Source organism: Heterocephalus glaber, unplaced genomic scaffold, assembly GCF_053883595.1.
Source record: "Heterocephalus glaber isolate CG9 unplaced genomic scaffold, H.glaber_assembly_v1.0 deba00001272, whole genome shotgun sequence".
In the NCBI taxonomy this organism is placed as follows: domain Eukaryota; kingdom Metazoa; phylum Chordata; class Mammalia; order Rodentia; family Bathyergidae; genus Heterocephalus; species Heterocephalus glaber.
This window is the reverse complement of record NW_028258235.1, coordinates 60,179-78,978: the sequence shown is the minus strand read 5'-3', so window position 1 is coordinate 78,978 and position 18,800 is coordinate 60,179. Positions and strand designations below refer to the sequence as shown.

Sequence of the window (18,800 nt, the reverse complement as noted above, 5' to 3'; positions counted from 1 at the left end):
ACTGGGGCGAGGTGCATGCCCTGTCCAGGCCTCAGCACCTGGGCTCTGCATACACAGCTGAGGGCAGCTGGGGTGCTCACAGGTGGCCACCTGGCTGTCCACCTGGGTGTGCGCCCACACGGCCAGCATGGGCAGCCGGTCGGCTGGGAGTGCAGCTCTGAACAGCTTTCTGCCTTCAAGGGTCTGGCTTGGGGAGCAAAGCCTCAAGCTGGGACCCCTCACTGGAGCCCAGCAGAACTAGGGAAGCCCCCAGCACAGGGCCTGTCAGGGTGGTGCTCGGGTTTGGGGGAGGCCCAGGCCAGGCGGGGCCTGGCTGCCTCAGCCCTGAAAAAGATCCCCACTCCCCTGCCCTCACTCATCACTCCCAAAGCCCCGTGTCTGGGGGAAGCCAGGCGTGGAGAATGTTGGCCCTGCAGCTGCACTTATTACAGACTGCCCGGAGAATGGCGCTGCCGAGGAAGCACGAGTGCCTGTGCGGAGCCCGCTGCTCAGAACACTTCCCCCCGGGGCACCAGGGCCGTCTGGCCTGAAATCCGGTCCCCAGGGACCCAGGATGCTGTGGGGAGGGCGTCGGGCTCCCTGGTCAGGAGCAGGAGGCCCGGTCCTCCGAGAGAAGCTCGACGCTTCCTATACCCACTGCCCTCTCATTTTTCTCTCCCCCTTGCCCCAGTAAAATAACGTAGCACAACATGTACCGTGTTAACCATTTTCCAAAAAAGCACAGTAAGAGAGACTTCACTTGGGACCCCTGCAGCGGGGTGTCGCTGTGGAGAGAGGGAGCCTCAACTCTGTGCGTGGTGCCCGCACTGCCTTCTGTCTCCAGAGCTTCTCATCTTCCCAAGCAAAAGCTCTGACCTCGAAGAGGCGCCCTCCAGCCCCTCCTCGAGGCCTGTAACCCTATTCTACTTTTTGTCTCCAGGGATTTGATGACCGTCAGGACCTTCCATGAACAGGTTCGTGCCAGGGGTGTGTGTGTGTGTGTGTGTGTGTGTGTGTGTATACATGTGCACACGCATGTGTGGCTTTCACTGAGCATAGCGACCTCGGGGTTCATCTTTGGTATAGCCTGTGTCACAATTCCTTTCCTTTTGTAGGCTGAGTAACTGTCCGTTGTCTAAATGGACCATATTTCCTTTATCCATTCATCATGGACACAGGGTGTCTCCTCTTTTCGGCAATACCCTGAAGTGGAACAGCCTGATCACATGGTGATACTAGTTTCTGGAAGAATGGCCACACTGCTCTCCCCCGGGGCATACCATTCTGCTGCATTCTTCTTGCAATGCACAAGGGGTCTGAATTTTGCACGCGCTTGCTGATACCAGTCACATTCTGTTTGCTTGGTGTTTTGATAGCAGCCGTGCCACAGTGTGTGTGACGGTGACTGTATTGCATTGCAGTCTTGATTTGCATCTCCCTGGCAGTGAGTTGTACTAGATGTCTTTTCCTGGCTCGTTGCTTGTTTTCCTGTCCTCTTTGGAGAAATGGCCCTCTTCCCTCACATAGTTGCTTGCTGGTTTCAGCCACACTGGCCCTTAGTGCCCAGTTTTACCTGCTGGGGCTGAGGCCTCTGCAATGTCATCTTCTCCACGTGCGCTCCTGCCCTCCCTCCCGTGGGCTCCTGCCCCGTTCTGGGCTGGAACTTCCCTTTCTGCACCTCTGCCTGTGGTGCTTCAGGTCGTCACATTTGCACATTGGATGGGTTTATTTGTGGCTTTTTTTTTGTTTTTTTGTTTTTCGAGACAGGATCTCGCTGTACAGTTCAGGCTGGCCTTGAACTGACTATGTAGCCTAGGCTGGCCTCGATCTTTCAGTGATTCTCCTGCCTAAGGCTCTGGAGTGAACTTGAAATGGGGACCCTATCGATGCTAGGGAGGTGCATATTGAACAAGCTGCTGGGTGATGTCATTCCAGGGCAGGTGACAAACAGGGGCCGGCCGAGGGGACAAGGTGGCTCAGATGGGGGCTGCCTGCCTGGGGCCACCCAGTCCGGAGGCGAGGCGCCCCTTCCGGTCAGCGCCTGTCAGGTGACTGCATGGGGCGCACTGGCGAGGAGACTGCCGGGCGGGGGCGCTCCTGCCCAGGCCACCGCACTCTAATTAAACCGCCCCTGTCTTTGACCCCACTCCGCCAGCGCATTCTCCACTTAATTGGGGCCCTTCGGAGCGCCAGCGAAGGTTAATTAAAAAGCCCAGCTGAAGGCATCTGCTGCCAGCGCCCGCCAGCAGGGGCCCCACCCCGACATCTGTGCAAGGCAGCTCCCCTCCAGGCCCTGCAGCCCGCGCTTGCTCCAGTCCTGGGATCCGAGGGAGCCCACCCTCCTCAGATGTCCTGACCCCCTCCTGCCTCTTGTCCCCACGTGGGAAGCAGGGCTGGCTCCCACCCTTGAGGGACCTCCACAGGCCGAGCCTGTCCTCCCCTGCTCCGGGCGGAGGGGCTGGGTGCGCTGCCGGCCAGTGTTGGGGTCGGGGCCTCCTGTTCCCCAGGCTTGGCGGCAACGAAGTGACTCTTTGGGGGAGAGGGCAGAGGAAGAGACGAGGACAGATCCCACAGAGGGGCTGGCAGCCCACCAAGGGCCATCGCACCCATCTTGGCAGTGCGTGGAGCCCTGCCAAGCAGGGCTGAGGGGCCAGGGCAGCCCAGCAGGTGCCCAGGTGGGAGAGGACTCAGGGCAGCTGACTGCAGGGAGAAACTAAGCTTCATCCACAGGAAAACAAAATCTGCAAAACCACCCAGAGGAGGCTGCTCAGGCTGGCTGGCTCTGGGCCCAGTGCCTGGCAAACTGAGTGCTGAGCGTCAGGCTGGCTCCGGTAGGGTGGGCCTGGAGAGGGTGCTCCAGTCAGGGCTGGGAGGGTCCCTCAGTCCTCTGGCCCTTCCCATGCCCTGCTCCTGTGCTGGCTGGACCAGGAAGGGAATTAGAGTGGAGGCAGTCCTGTCCACCTACTGCCTGGCTGGGGCAGGGATCAGAACCGGTATTGCCTGTGTTTAGGCAGAGCGGGGATGGGAGGAAGCCTGGGGGGACACACTTAACCTGGATCCCAGGCCAGGCTGGGAGGCAGGCGGCTGGGAGCACCATGGCAGCACAGGGCCATGTCATGTCAGCCCATCCTGCCTGCACCGAACCCAGCAGTCACCATGAAGGAAGCTTGTTTGTAGGACCTGGCGGTCTGTGGTTTGCTGGGCTGCCCCTGGAGCTGCTGTTCGGTGGCCTCACAGGTGCTGGGCTCTCCAACAGGGAGTGCCCGGAAGAACCTGGTAGTGCCACCTGCTTGGGCACAGAGGAGGTTTTCCGTGGAGCACCAGCAGTGGCTTTGATCCTCCTCCCAGGCACCTCCTGTGGCCACTGTCCAGGGACGCCTGCCCACCGCCCTCTTTGAGCCTGGCCTGGCGGGAGCCACGAGGGGCTCTGAGAGAGGAGAAGCCAGTGCTGGCCCAGTCCTGTCTGGAGGGCTCTGTGGCTGCAGCCCAGCCCGCCCTTCCCTGGCCTCATGCTCCTCTCGCACTGTCCCTGCTGTCCCGCCTTGTCCTGCAGGCTGGGAGCTGCCCAGGATGCACTGGGAACCCGCCTTCACCCTCCACCCAAGATCACGGGCGCCCCTGCAGGGCTCTGACCCTGTGCCGGGGCTCACTCAGCCTGCTCGGGATGCCCCAGAGCTGGAGGGCTGGGGGTGGCGGTGCAGAGGTCTGTAGTCGGAGAAAGGCCAGGACAGCAGCGGCCACCCCCTGGCCAGCTCTGGGTTCCTGGTGCAAGCAGGCCCTTCCAGGGGCCCTGGGACAGTGCTGGGCCCAGGCGGCGGGCAGGGGAAGCCAAGGCGCTGGAGTTAGTTCTGGGGTTAGTGGGCACCTCCGAAGGCTCTGAGCAGGACCTGGAAAGACAAGGGCCGAGGACACAACCCTGTAGAAGGTAGTGAGAAGCTGGCACGGAGGGCCAGGATGTCCAAGGCCAGAGGACCGAGGCCGGGTTAGCTGTGGCTGGGACAGGAGGTACCAGCTGAAGTCCCTGCCTGGGGCTGTTTCCAGCTCCACAGTCCGATGCTATACACAACCCTGTAGCACCAGACCATGGGGCCCAGGTTGAGAGCCTGACTCTACCCATGCCCCCGGGAGAGCCATGGAAGCCTCCTGAGCCAAGGACTAGAGAAAGGCCACCTAGCCATGTCTCCCCCAGGACCCGACACAGACCTGGAAAATGAACACACTTGGGGAAAAGCCTATGCCGTTCCCGGGTCTACTCCAAACTTCAGCCGCCCCTGGCCTCCCCAGGGCGCACGCAAGGACGAAGGGGAGGCGAGGCCTGTGCCATCCGCTGGCCAAGAGCGTGGGGCTTTGTCTGGGCCTGCCTGCCTCTCCTGGCAGTGCAGAGGCTGCCTGGGAAGTCCCATCACTGCTGCCTCCCCCGCCCTGAGGCCTCGAGTCCCTGTGTCCACGCTGCCTGGGCAGGAGCTGGGGTGTGTGCAGGGGGACGGACAAGGCTGCACCCTGGGCCACACTCCTGCCAAGCCTAGGTGCCCTCTGTGCCTCCCTAGCCTCCCTCCTGCTGCTGGGGTTTGGGAGACCAGCCCTCCTGTCTTTGCACCATAAACACCAATTTGCAGGGCCCTGAGAACCAAATGACTATTTACCGTGTGCTGTGAAAGCTCAAATAAAAAGTGAGTGAGAGAGAGTCAGGGAGAGGGAGGGAAAAGGCCAGCACAGAGGGCTCAGAGCTAAACAGCAATTAGTAGCTCTGACAGCGTCCAGCCCAGCCTGTCCAGGCTTCCCTGGCCTCCCGCCCCCACCCTCCTGGCACTGCCAAGGCATCTCAGAGGGCAGCAGTCCCTTTGCCCTGCAGCCATCGAGCAGGCAGGCACCTCTCAGGATGGACCTCGACCGACACCTAAGCCTGGGGTGTCACCTGAAAGCTGCACCCTGGGTCCCGGCCTGGACTCTGTCTGGTGTGCCTGGCCCAGCAGGGCTGCAGGGGGTGCCAGAGGGGTGCCCAGGTTCCACCACAGGCTTCTGCGGAGGAGCACTGACTCCAAGGCTGTGGCCTCAAAGATCCTGTTCCAGGCAACCCTCTAGGGAGAATGGCAGGTCCCTGGGGACCAGTGGGTGTGAGTCCCTGCCCTGCCCCCAACCAGCAGGCAGACCCCAGGGTCGGCAGTGTCCCTGGGCAGGCAGAGGCACTCAGGAAGGGTAAGACCCTGGGGCCAGAGGGCAGCGGCTGTGGCCAGAGCTCTGGGCCGAGTGTAGTGGGCCCTGGGGGCCTTGCAGCCTCTCTGAGCCCCTTCTGGGTTCCTGCTTGGGGTGGATGGTCCACCACTGAGCTCTGCCTGGCACCAGGGAGCCCACAGTGAGGACCCTGGCTCTGAGCTCAGAGCTGCAGCTCCATGCTCACTTCTGTACCCACTGAGATGCGGAATACCAAGGAGAGGTTCCCATGCCTGGGCCGTCTTTGGAGGGGTCCTAGTTCTCTCCCTCTCCAGCTCAGTCACCTCTTCAGGCCCCAGAGGCTTCCCGGACTCCCTCCTGGCTGCCTCCTGCCCCAGCAGCTGGTGCCCTGTGACTGGGCCTGGACCTCCTCATCACAGACTGGTCCCCTTTACCCCACACACCTGCCATCCTGGTGGTTGCTGGGGTGCATCCTAGTGGTGGAAACTGAGGCCCCAGGACCCAGAAGGGGTGAATCCAGGGAGGAGGGGGCAGAGAGGAGGAGGGCCAGGGGGCCCCAGGTGGGGGCAGGCCACACCCCTCCAGGACTTCAAAGCCAGAGTGTGAGATTTGCAGGGGGCTGGGCCACAACCTCTGGGCCTTTTATATGGTTATTCGTGGGCTGTCTCAACTACCTGCGAACAGAACAGGCGGCCAGCTCATTTCCTCCTTGGGGTGGTGGAGGGGGCTGTAAATCCCCAGAGGAGCCTGGGAAGGGGACGGCTCAGGCCAGCAGAACCCCTGGAGAGCTGCTGTTCCAAGGCCTCTTGCCTCGGAGGAACTGAGGCCCAGAGGGCGGATGGTTTCGCCTCCCGGTTCCTCAAGGGATATGAACTGGGGTCTGTCTTGGGGCCAGTGGCTGTAGATGCCCCATTCCTTGGTCAGCGTCTTGTGGAATCTGCCCTCTGTGCACCCAGGGTACCGGGGACAGCCAGCCCAGTATTTCCCTCTGGGCCACTGACCCCTTGGCTACCCTGGGGTGCTGTATCCTTGGGCCAGCACTGCCCTGTCCCAAGCTCGGGGCAGACAACCCAGATGTCTGGAGTCCAGGTTGGCTCCACCTGGGCCTGCTCCCCCCAGGGTCAAGAGCCATGCTCAGGCATCACCGTCCTGAAGGACTCTGCCACCCATCAGGGTCCCACCCAGCCTCCTCACCTGGGGCTCCCAGCATGGTGCCCCAGCAGGTGCCAGTTAGGGCCGTGACTCAGGGCCCTTGAAGCCTGTGGGACCAGCCTGACAGAGGGCCCCTTCACTGCCCCTCATGGCCATGGCCCCGGATCGGTCCCCTCCCACTGCTGCCTCACTCCGCAGAGTGAGAATGGACACCTGTCTTCCTGCCTCCTCTTCACAGGGTGGTGCCATCCCCACCCTACCTGGTGTAGGTCACCTCGGCCTGGGAGCCAGTGGCCTGGGCTATGCTTGGTTCAGGAGAGTGGGGTGCAGCAGGCCTCAGGGGACCCAAGGGAGGAGGTCATGGGCTTGGGTGGACACCAGGTTACCTGCCCTGCAGCCAGAGCCCAGGGTGGTGTGGGACTCCCAGGCAGTTTGTTCTCAGCTCCCCCAGGCCAGCACTGTCCCCTGGAGAGATGGCAGGATTGTGCCTCCTCCCCTGGCTCCTCTCTGGCACTCTAGCAGCATGGGTCTCTGGCTCCCAGGGCTCCTGGGTGACCATTCCCACCATCAGACGCTCCAGATGGGGGGTCATCGAGGCCTCCTCCTCCTCCGCCCTCGCAGCCCTGTCTTGCAGCTGGCCTGCAAGTGGCTGTGCAGGGTGGCCATGCAGGACCTGGGCCTGCTGCCCTCAACCGCCCAACTCCAGCTTCTGGGGCTCTGCCTGGACATCAGGAGATGGGGACAGTCTGGGTACAGGCATGGAGGAGTCCAGAGGGCAACAGAGACCCTGGTGGGGCAGCAGGTGAAGGTGAGGCCCCACACTCCACAATGCACCCCCTCCTCGAGTGGAGCAGGCCTGGGCCATCTGGGAAGGCCAACGGGCATGGGGCTCTGGGGCAAGGCCCCCTTCCCACCCCTCTAAGGGTGAGGACCCAGCCCTACCCCAGGGCCCTGGTGACCCCCCACTTGGAGACAGAGCAGCTGGGCCACGCCCCAGGGGGGATGGGTGTCGGGGGGGGGATGGGGGAGGAGCCCTGGCCCCGGTCCCTCTCCTGGCGCTGGGCAGCAGGCTTGCTTGCTCCCTTCCCTGGGCCCCAGCTCCACCCTCTCCCCAGTTGGGCCTGCACCTCCCGTCTGGGCCTCAGCTGTCCAGCTTGCTTCCTCCTGAAAGCCTGCCCATGTCGCTCTGTGGGCGGGGTCAGCTGCCCTGCTTATCGTGGGCAACGGGCCTTCTCCAGATCCACCACCAAATTCGAGGACAGAAACGCTAACTACCCAGGCCGACCAGGGCAGAGCATCTGCATGTGTGGAAATATCACAGTGAGCCTCGTTAATACGTACAATTAATACATGTTAATAAAAAATAAAATAGGCAAAATAAAAGGAAAAACTCCAGCACAAACCACAGACTTATTACGTTGTTTCTTCAACTTTCCCCATTATTTGAAACTCATGTGCTATCACTAAAATAATTTCTTTCATAGAAAGAAAAGAAAAAATCAAAATGAAGCAACACGTCTAACTCCAGTGGAAGGTAGATATAGCAGCATCAGAAATAAAATTGAAACCCCAATTCCAATGCCAGGGAAGGGCGGTCGCGCGTGCCCTCTCCTCTGGCCAGTCCGCTCCCTGCCTGGAGGGGAGGATTCACAGTGGCAGGGCCCAGCAGAGCGGGCTCAGGGCCGCTGACTCCCAACAGCTCCAGGTGAGGCAGGCATCTCCGGGAGCCGCGGGGCGGGGCCGCTGGGCGGGACGGGGCGCTCCCAGCAGGGGCGGGGGCGCAGGGCTGAGCTCAGTGCTCGGGCGGGGGGCCGCAGGCTTGGCTTCTTCGGGAGGCCGGTCCCGAGGGGGCAAGTCCCGGGCGGAGGGGAGAGGCGCGGCCTCGGAGTGGGCCCAGGCCCCCGCGGCAAGGTGCGGTGGGGACCTGGCGCGCGTGGGGTCTCACGACTGGCCCCTCTGGGAACCCGCGTTCTGCTCGGTCCGAGCCCCCGCGGCCGCGCCTACTTGCACGTGTGCACGTCGTAGGCGCGCGCGCACTCCTGGCAGCGCACGTAGCAGCACCAGTGGAACACGCAGCCGCACTTCTCACGGCGCTGCTCCGTGCGCGCGTTGTGGCCGCGGCCGCAGCACAGCAGGTCGCAGCCGTCGATGCCGTGCGAGCTCACGTTGCAGGTGCGGTCGCGCGTGCCGAAGGAGCCGGTCTCGGGGTCCGGCTCGCAGAAGTTGGGCGAGGCCTCGTAGTAGACCAGGTCGCGCTCGGTGGGCGCCTTGAAGTAGGTGTAGCGCGGCCGCAGCGTCTCCACCCAGCCGCGCGACTCGCGGTGCTTCTCCACCACCATCTCCGACGCGCTGTCATACTTGTCCTTCAGGAAGTCGCCCACGGCGCGGAAGTCAGGCTGCGACCACCAGCAGGTCTTCACCTCGCAGCTGCCCGACAGCCCGTGGCACTTGCACTTCAGGTGCATGTGGCTGGCGACGGCCTGCCGAGCGAGGGGCGCGAGCTGCGTGAGCACCCATCCTCCTCGGCCTCCAGGGGACCCGGGCTCCCCAGCCTTCCCAGAGACGAGGGGCTCCCCAAGCCTTCCCGGGCCGGTGATCCCCCTGCCCCCCACTTCTGCGTTTGCATACCGCGCGGGAGGGAGGAGCCTTCCTGGGCTGCGGGTCTGGCAGGGGACTGTTAGCAAGGGCACGGGCCTCCCCCACCGCGGTCTCCGGGTGCCATCCCCCTCCCCTCATCTCCCATGCGCCCACCATGTGCATCGCCCCGCACTGGACTCAGCCTCCCAAACTATGAGCTAGAGAAACTTCTCTTTTCTGTAAAGCACCAGCATTTCGTTACAGCAGCAAAAAGCAGACTAATACAGAGTTCACATGAAATGTCATAGCAACACAGATTTTGCCTGCTGTTTCTTTCATTGTGGCTACTGGTTAATCCCCCCTGTCTGTGTGGCTCTGGCCTGGGGCTCCTACTGTGTTTGTTTTGGCCAGTGCTGGTGGAAGACCTCAGCCAGGCTCCAGGACCAGTCCCCCCACTGGCCCCAGGCTTGTGTGGGCTGTGTAGGGTCTCCCTGACCTCACTCTGCCCTGCGGGCCACTGTGTCTGACATGCACCGTGTTCCCTCATTTTGCAGTGGGGCTTTTCCAAAGAGGAGGTGAAAAGCAGTCTGTCCCTCAGATTCCCAGGGGTGTGACCTGATGTTCTTCTAGGTTTCACTGTTCATCCTGAGAAGCCTAATGCCAGTTTGGTTCCTGATCCTTTGCGTGAAATCCATTCTCCTTGAAGCTTGGAGGGTTTCCCCACGCGGTGGGCTCTGAATTCACGACACTTTGTTTCATGGTTCTTCCCTCTGTGGTCCACCTACTGACTGGGCCTATGTGCTCTAGAACCTCAGTTCTGGGGAAGCTTCCTGCTTTATTTCTTTATTAACTTTCTCCTCCTTGTGTTCATCCTTGTCTTTTTGGGTGGACACACTCCCAAGTTTTCTGTCCTCACCTCTTCAATTTTAATCTCTGTGTCTTTTTGTCTACCTTGTGGGAAAGTGTGAGTTTCATCTTTCCACTGAGATTTTTGTTTTTGTTATCATGTTTTAAATTTATTCTTTTTTCTTTCTGACTATTCTTTAAAATTAATATTCCTATTCCAATATCACGACACAGTGTCTTATACTTTGGGGATACTGATTGTTCTTAAGCTTTCATCTCTCCTTCTCATCACTCTTTCCTGTGAGCTCTGTGTGTGTGTGTTTCCCTCTTCCTGTTGTTGTCAGTGCAGCTCATGGTGAACAGTTGGGCATTAGACATCCTGCTGGAGGCCCATGTGCATGGAGGGATTGGAGGCATGAGCCATGGGGTTGGCTGCCTTTCTCTGTTGTGAATTTCCCTGCTTTAGTATCATAGGACTTTGCTCCTGGGTTGGTTGGATTCCCAGAGGAGAACTGCCGTCCTTCCGCCCAGCAGCAGGAGACCAGGAAGAGAGTTGGAGGTCTGAACTTCCATGTGGAGAAAGACCATTTCCACTGTGGCAGCTCACTCTCAGATGTGCTTGGTGTCCCTCAGACCAGAGTCACCTCACATCTTTGCAGAGAATAAACCTCCAGCTTCTGCATGGCAAAGGAGAGGATACTACCACGTGGAACTGGGCAGAGGAGCCAGTGGGTTACAGCAGTGCCATGAGCTAACCAACCATGCTCCTGGAGCTCTGCCAATGGTATGAAAGGCTTTAAAGACAGATTTTCCACCAGTCTTCCTCTTTCCACACCCATAGTGATCTTTACTTCTCAAGATGGCGGATGCTAAAATTCCTGGCTTGCACCTTGGATTCTCCTCCTCCAACTTAAAAACTAAATTCTGGGGCCTGCTGAGACCGTGAGCAGTTGTGAGTTTGGAAGTTTGCTCTCGGCCGAGGGTGAGAAGCATCTCCGGTCTGAGGGACGCCAAGCACATCTCACGGCGAGCTGTCACTTGTCTTCCTGGTCTTCCCGATGTCAGCGGTAAGGCCCAGTTACCCTCCAGACAGAAAGGTGGACACTTCCCAAGTTTTGTTACTATCAGTTCTTCTTCTGTTTTCCATATTCTCAGGAGCATCTGTCAATCTAGCAATGTACCTATTGTCTCTGTCATGTCTGTCTGTCCATTCCATCCACCATCCATCATCCCTCCCATCCATCCATCCATCCACTCCATCCGCTCTATCCATCCATCCATACATCCACTCTGTCCATCCATCCACTCCATCCGCTCTATCCATCCATCCATACATCCACTCTGTCCATCCATCCACTCCATCCATCCATCCATCCATCCATCTATACATCCATACATACATCCATTTTTACATCCATACATATATCCACTCCATCCATCCTCCATCCATCCACTCCATCCACCTATCCATCCATCTATACATCCATTCCATCCATCTGTCCACTCCATCTATCCATCTATCCACTCCACCCATCCATCCACCCACTCCATCCATCCATATATATATCCATCCATCCATCCACTCCAGTCCATCCATCCATCCACTCCATCTAGTCCATCTAATCCATCTGTCCCATTCATCCACCTGTTCACTCATCCACCCATCCCATCTATCCCATCCATCCCTCTTCTCTTAGCTCTGTCTCCCTCCCTGTGTCTGGTCACCTCCCATGTATGTACCTCCTCACAGCAGAAATCCCTGCCATGCTCCACAGCTGCCTCATTGTCTCCCTCCCTGAGCCAGACAGGCCAGGCCATAGCCCTCCTCTTTCCCATGACCCTGAGTGCACAAGTGGGCTTGTCACCCTGGAGGAATGCACCAGATGGCCCTGGCCTTCACACATCCCTGGGCAGTGGGTGAGCAGACCTCTGGCCTAGCCACCACGGATACCACCCCGCCCAGGAAGCTCCTGTGGCCCTGGGACATACCTGGCGGCCGGCCTCATTGTTGTGGCGGTTCATGGCTGAGCGGGCATCTGGCCGGTTCTCCCGGGCATCTGCGAACTCTCGAGACACCATCCCACCAAATTCGATGTCCTCACTGCAGCCACCCCACTTCCAGCCCTCACCCGGTGAGCCCTGGTGGCGAGTGCTGCAGCCGCAGATGGTGGCCGAGCCCTCTGCACAGGAGCGGGTCACGGCAAAGGCCACACCAGCTGAAGCGATGGCATGGACGAAGGCAGACTCGCGGGTGGCTGTGGGGAGAGGAGAGATGGGGGTAGCAGGGCAGGGAGGGGCTGCATGGGCACCCACGAGCTAGGACTGAGGAAAAGGAGAGCTTCTCAGAAAGCCGCTGCAAAAGGTCTCATCTATGAAATCCTTGCCCACTTGTGTCCTGAAGTGTCGCCTCTGCTTGCTGCTGGCTGTTTCATAGTTTCAGGTCTTCCGTTGTACTCTTCGGTCCAGTTGGAGCTGATTTTTGTATATGGCAAGAGGGAAGGGTTGGCTTTCATTCTTCTGCATGTGGATGCCCAGCCTCCCAGCCCTGTTTATGGAAACACCTGTTCTTTCCCCAGCATACGTTCTGCAGGCCTTGGTTGAAAATCAATTGGTTGGTGATGTGTGTATTTATTTCTGACCCCTGTTCCATTGGTCAGTTTTTATGCTAGTACCATGCTGTCTTGGTTGTAGTGGCTTTGTAGTATATACAATGAAATACTGCTCAGCCCTAAAAAGGATGGAAACCTGTCATTTGTGACAACATGGGTAGAACTGGAGGACACTGTGTTAAGTGAAAGAAGCCAGGGACAGAGAGACCAGAGCCCGTGTTGTGGGAGCTAAAAACTGGATCTCATGGAAGTGGGAAAGGAGGAAGGAAGGGGTCAGGGAGAGGTTGGCAGAGGGTCCAGAACTGTCCTTAGATAAGGGGATAATCCCAAGTGATCTGTTAGCTTTTGGTACCGGGGATCAAACTCGGGACCTTGCGCTTGTGAGGCAGGCACCAGAACCGCTGAGCTAAATCCCCAGCCCTATGTTAGCTCTTTGTTTCCATGATAAAATATCTGACAAAATCAATTTAAAGGAGGAAGGAATCCTTTTGGCTCATGGCTCCCGAGGTTCCAGGCCATGATCACTGGGCTCTGTCACTTCTGGCCCTGTGGTGAGACAGGACATCGTGGTTGGGAACAAATCAACCACCTTCTGGTGGGTAGGAGGTTGGGAGAGTCACACAGGGGCTGGGGATGTGTTACACTTTCGTCCCCAGTGACCCACTCCAACCGGGCGCCACCCCTGCTGCTTCCAGCACCTCCTTCGGGTCCATGGTGTTCTGGATCCTCCACGACAGTTACCTCTGAACACCACCACACCAGGGACCAGGCCTCCAGCACTGGTGCCCTAGGGGGATTTTAGATCCAGACCATCACAGGTGATTACAGTGAACAGTAATTTGTCATATATTTAAAAATAGCTAAAAGAGAGGATTTTGAATGTTTTCATCAGAAAAAATGGTAAATGTTTGAGGTGGTAGATATGCTAAGAACTCTGATTTGATCATTATACAATGTACTATGCTGAAACATCACACTGTGTTCATAAATGTGTGCAATTATTATATTTCATTAAAAATTAAAGAAATAGAAAAAATTACACCAGAATCAACAGGCACCCAGGAAGATTTTCAACACCACTTGTCATGGAGCAATGTAGACCAGAGCCAAACGAGGGCCACTTCATTCCTGGGGGGATGGCCAGATCAAGACGCCAGGCCCCAGGAGTGGCGGTGCATTGAGAGACCAGCAGCCTCATGTGCAGCTGGGTGAAGGGAACGTGGTTTCCTTCCCTTGGAGAACTTCAGGCATGCACCTGCCACCTGGGTCTCTACTGCAGGAGAAACTGATTCCCAGGCACAGGCTCCGAAGCAAATACAACAGGAGCACACTACCCTAACAGTCCTGGACTGCAAGCCCACATGTCCAGCAACAGGTGGCTGGATAAGGATGCATGGCGTCCAGCACACAGAATTCACTTGGAGGCATGGCAGCCCCCCCTTATCAGAGGTTTCAGCTACCCACCGTCAGTCACAGTCCAAAAATACTACGTAGAACATTCCAGAAAGAAACACTTCCCATGTTTTAAGTGGCACCCTGCTCTGAGCGGTGTGAGGAAATCTCATGGCATCCTGCTCTGTGCCCCCTGAGATGCGGCTCGTCCTGGATGTCCTGCGCTCCTCACCTGGTGCCCCTGACAGTTGCAATGCCACGGTACTTGTGTTCAAGTGACCCTTGTTTTACCTAACGATGGCCCCAAATCACGAGAAAAGTAAAGCTGGCCATTTGGCTACCCCAAGGAGAATCCAGAAAGAGTTCTCTTCCAGTGAAAGGAAGAAAGCTCTAGTCTTAGTAAGGAAAGAAAAGAAATCATATGCTGAAGCCTGCCTTAGTGTGGCCAGCAATACCAGTGCTACAGTCTAAATATTGGACTGTCTAAAAACCTTCTCCATACTTTTCTGGCCAGTGAAAGCCTGTTCAGATTCGAGACTCTTTCCACATTGTAGTTGGATATAAGGAAAGGACAAAGGGACTTATGTGTTGCCCATCAACTGAAGACTGGATAAAGAAGATGTGGGTTTTTATAAAATGGAGTTCTACTCAGCCATAAAGAACAAGAAACTAGAGACATTTATAGCTAAATGGATGCATATTGGGGCAATGCTCTTAAGTGAAATAAATAGGACACACGTATAAATACCGAATAGTTTCTCTGGTATGAAAAACTAAAAATGTAAATAAGGATCAAAATGCATAGTTCATAATGTGAAATAGGAAGAAAAGGGCTAAAGGAGTAGGGGAAGTGGGAGGGGTAGGGGAAAGAAAAGAAGGGGAAAGAAAAAATATGAGAAAAGAAAAAATGGAAACAAAGTCTTTGTAAATAGGGAAGGGTGGGCAGGGGAAGGGGGAAAAATAAGAACCAAGATGCATCATGTAAAAGTACAAGATTCCAACGATGAATGTAACTGTATTGTATACCTAACGTACCAATAAACTTCATGAAAAAAAAAGAGGGAAAATTATGTGACAAAACTGTTCTAGAAAAGAAGCAAATACAGGGGCCGGGGATTTAGCTCAGTGGTTTCCCCACCTGCTGTGCAAGCACAAGGACCTGAGTTCGATCCCTGGTACCAAAAAAAAAAAAAAAAAAAAAAGCAAATATATCCAGGGAAGTCATCTTCCCCAGAGATGCAATTATGGATTGAGTTCACGCAAAGTGTCAATTATCTGTCTTTCCTTCTTTCCATCCATCTATCCATCCATTATCCATCACTCACCACCCATCCATCTACCATCTACCCACTGTCCATCCATCCATTATGCATCATTCATCATTCATCCTCCACTCACCACCCATCCATCTACCATCTACTCACCATCCATCCATCCATCCACTCATCCATGATCTGAGAATCCACATGAGCCAGCACCAATCACAGACCGAGTATAGCGTGCAAGGTGCTTACTTTCAAGAACAAGGATAAGAAAGCTTTGAGAACATAGCTTGCTCATCGGTATGATGAGATTGCTAACAGCCAAGGCTTTCTGAAAGGTGAAGGATCTGGTTCTGGTGGTGATGAGTGGGTGACCCACTGCGCAGTGGAGGGAGTCCCTACCTTGCAGAGGATAGACCAGGTGAAGCCTTCTCTACCTCTAGAGGGAAAGTCTGCTGGTTTTAGTCAGATCTTTTGGATTGGGTTTTACTGAGTCACCGCCTACAGCGGACAAGGGAGAGTGTAGGGGGAAGAAGGACACTAGTCAGGCTTGGCAACGTGAGCTCTGGGGTGAGTATAGGATGGATAAATAGTAGATAGGTGATAGATGAGGGGTGGGTGGGTGGGTGAGAAATGGGTAGATGGGTGATGATAGATGCATGTGTGGTACATGGATGGATTGGTGGATGACAGACACATGGATGTTTACATGGATGGATGGATGATGGTGAGTGAGTGGACAGATGAATGTATTGGTAGACAGAAGTGTGGGTGGACAGATGGTGGACGGGTGGATGCAGGTGGGTGGGCAGCAGGATGGATGAGTAGACAGAGAATGGAGGGTGGAGACTGTCTAGGGAGGGCAAGAAGAGCTGCTGGTGGGCCCCATCATAGCTGAGGGCAGTGCACCCTCAGATGCCAGGAACCATGACATGTGCTTAGCAGTTACTTTGCCTCCCTAAATCTTAGGACTTTTGAGGCATCTGAACAAATCCCGTTTTCAGGTTTGGATTTCTGGGCTTGTCAAGTATTAATGATCATTTGGGGACTGAAAGGGGACTGCCGAGCGTTTCCATTTGCGGAGAGAGGCTAAAACATAAAAAATGCCTACTGCATTTTCAGAAGAGGACCTCTGAACACCAGAAAGGAATTCCCTGAGGAGCGCTTGCAGCAGTCATTCCAAGGTCCTTGTCTTTCTCTTGTTTCTGTGAGGCCAATTGGGGGCCGTGACTGTGGTGCCAACTGTGCTCTAAGCCGACCAGAAGGCCTCTTGGGGACCAGCCTGTCCCCATGGGCTGCCCTTCCATGGGAGGCCACCAAGAGGCTGGCCTCAGGGACCCTTGTGTGCTCAGAAGGCAGACACTGTGGAGCTCAGTCAGGAGGCTGCTCTGCCCTGGGGTGCAGTGGGGAGAGGGGTCCTGGTGCGTCCTCAGTTTATGGAAGAGAAGATAGCTCGGGTAGGAAGAAGGCCTGGAGAGGATCAGCCCTGGGCTAGGCTACACAGCCTGGACAAAGGTGTCCCGAGAGATCTCTGCAGCCCCCTGCACACACAGGCTCTCCAGGCTCCTGCGGTGGCTTCTGGCCCCAGCCTTGGGGGACAGGTAGCCCCCGTGTGGCTAAGCTCTGTGCCTGGCCAAGGGGGCCTTGCTGGGGGCCAGGAGGGAGAACCACCAGGGACGGGTGTGCCCCAGCCCGAGGGGACCCTGCGTGGGCTTTTGAGGATACACATGACCCGGAAAGGAGGCCTTCCCGGGAGACCTGCTCGGCTGGGCTTCGGGGCCAGGTGCGGTGGTGGTGGTGGTGGGAGGCTCTGTCAGCGGCCCTTCGGGGAAGCTGCTCTGCCGTGGCACTGGGAGACACGTCCCTGCTGGGCGGCGGAGGGAGCCAGGCTCAACGGCCCAGCTGCAGAGTCTGTGCTGCCCCAGTCCCTGTCCTCTGCTGGGTCGGAGGACTGGAGGACGGAGACAACTCAGCCTTGGCTCCCTGGGCTGGGCTGTACCCTCCTGTGCACTGCCTGCCCCGTCCATGCTCAGTAGCCAGTGGGCAGTGGGTCTCTGGCCGGCCTCTGCCTGAAAGAGGCTCCCTTGGTCCTGGGCCCAGGGCTGGGGCTCCCCGGGAGTGGGGTGGGCTCTGTCTGGCCAGTTGTGTCTCAGGGCACTGACCTCCCTTTGGGGCTGCGGGGCTCCATGCTCACCCAGGCCTGCTGCCAGGTCCTGCAGATCCGTGGCCCTTCCCCATGGTCTCTGGAGCTTGAACCCCCTTTTCTGGGGGCAGTGTGGACCACCGGCCACCCGCGGGTCCAGCAGCTGCACTGCACCCTTGCTGAGCCTGGGCCCCCTGCAGCATGCAGGGAAGCGCTGGAGACCCTCAGCCCGGCCCATTCCCTCCCGCCCCTCCTGGCCCCAGGACGGGCAAAACAAGGGGCATCGTCCTGCTAGAGCTGCTGATGCCCAGGGCCTAGCCTCAGGGTCCTAGTGACAGAGGTCTGGGGAACACAGGCCTCACCCACACACCTGACGCCACCCTCCCTGGTGCAGGGTTGCCCAGACAGGCTGCAGCCTGTGGGCCCAGGACATGGCCGGCTGGGCTGCTCTGAGCCAGGTCTCCCGGGTCCCTGCTTCTGTGGGGGTCTCAGCAGCTTCCCGAGCCTGGGGCACTGGGTACCGGCTCCAGCGCCAGGCCCAGGATGGTGGTGCACATGGGAGTGGCCGCGGCCACCTTCCCTTCTGCCCGCCGCCCTCTGCAGGCCAAGGAGGAGCCAGCGCCCGGAGGGGGTGTCTCGGTGGCATTTAGTAATCACACGGGGCACAAAAGGCCCTGGAGCCACCTGAGAGCGGAATGCGCCCGCGCCCCAGCGTGGCCGCGGCCCCTGACACCGCCTGGCGGCCCACACGGCCGGGCGCCTCGCCGGCCCGCTGGGCGGATGAATCCGGCTTTGTACCTCGCTGTCACGCCGCGTTAGGCCCACAATGGCCCGCGATATTTTATATGAATTTCCCCCCGGCCGGTGATTAGGCGATGGCCGGCCAGTCATAGCAACCCGGAGGTATGTGCTGCCCGCCGGGCTGTCGGCGCGAGGGGAAATCCCTATTCAGCCGCCTGCATTCAACACCCCGAAGGGCGTGTGAATCGCCAGCAGCATTTTCCTCTCCCCTTGTGCTTAATCTTGTGCTCCGAGCCGGCACGGTGGGGCGTCGGCCGGGGCCCCCTCCCGCGGCGGAGAGTTAACGATACCCTGGAGAGGCCCCGGGAACTGGGGAGCCCCCACCCCAACGCAGTGAGAACAGCAACACTTTCGGATGGGGGGTCAGGGGTCGCAACCTGGATTTGGGGACGCCGTTTCCCTCCAGAGCTGCCCTTGCTGTCCGCCTGTGCCCTGGCAGGGGGACACACAGGGTGGAGCGTGGACCACCCCCCGAGGGGCTCTGAGGTTGGAGCTGGCAGGAGGAGAGAGGCGGAGCGGAGCTGGGAGCAGGTTTCGGGGACGAAAGGGTGGCCCAGGGCAGACAGGGCAGGTTTCCAGGAGGCCTGAGGAGTTGGGTGGCCAGGGAGTATGACCATGGCACGCGTGGTGCAGGGTCCACTTGGGGACCATGGGGTGGGGAGGGCAGCCCCCACTCACCCGGTCGGAGATCCAGGCTGGAGGTGCCCCTCAGGCAGGGTGGGGTCAAATGGGGACCCCAGAGTGAGCGAGGGCAGCTCCCGAAGGCAGGGTGCCCAGGAGTTGGGCACGGGGGAGGGGTTCCCCTCTTCGGGGTGCTGAGGCCATCGGGCGGGGCCAGCTGGCAGCTCTCTCCTACAGCGGGCCGCC

General features: G+C 58.1%; 1 protein-coding gene across 1 annotated transcript in view; it reads right to left on the bottom strand.

The window, feature by feature from the left end:
* Positions 1-996: 996 nt before the first annotated feature.
* The window catches only part of Wnt3a (Wnt family member 3A), a 35,714-nt gene continuing 17,910 nt past the window's right edge, over positions 997-18,800 (bottom strand). Inside the window, exons 3-4 of the mRNA XM_004874714.4 lie at positions 11,716-11,981; positions 997-8,783 (exon numbers count right to left, since the gene is read on the bottom strand). Coding sequence (XP_004874771.1) covers positions 8,304-8,783; positions 11,716-11,981 — 746 coding nt within the window. The 3' untranslated portion in view covers positions 997-8,303. The remainder of the gene's footprint in view (positions 8,784-11,715; positions 11,982-18,800) is intronic.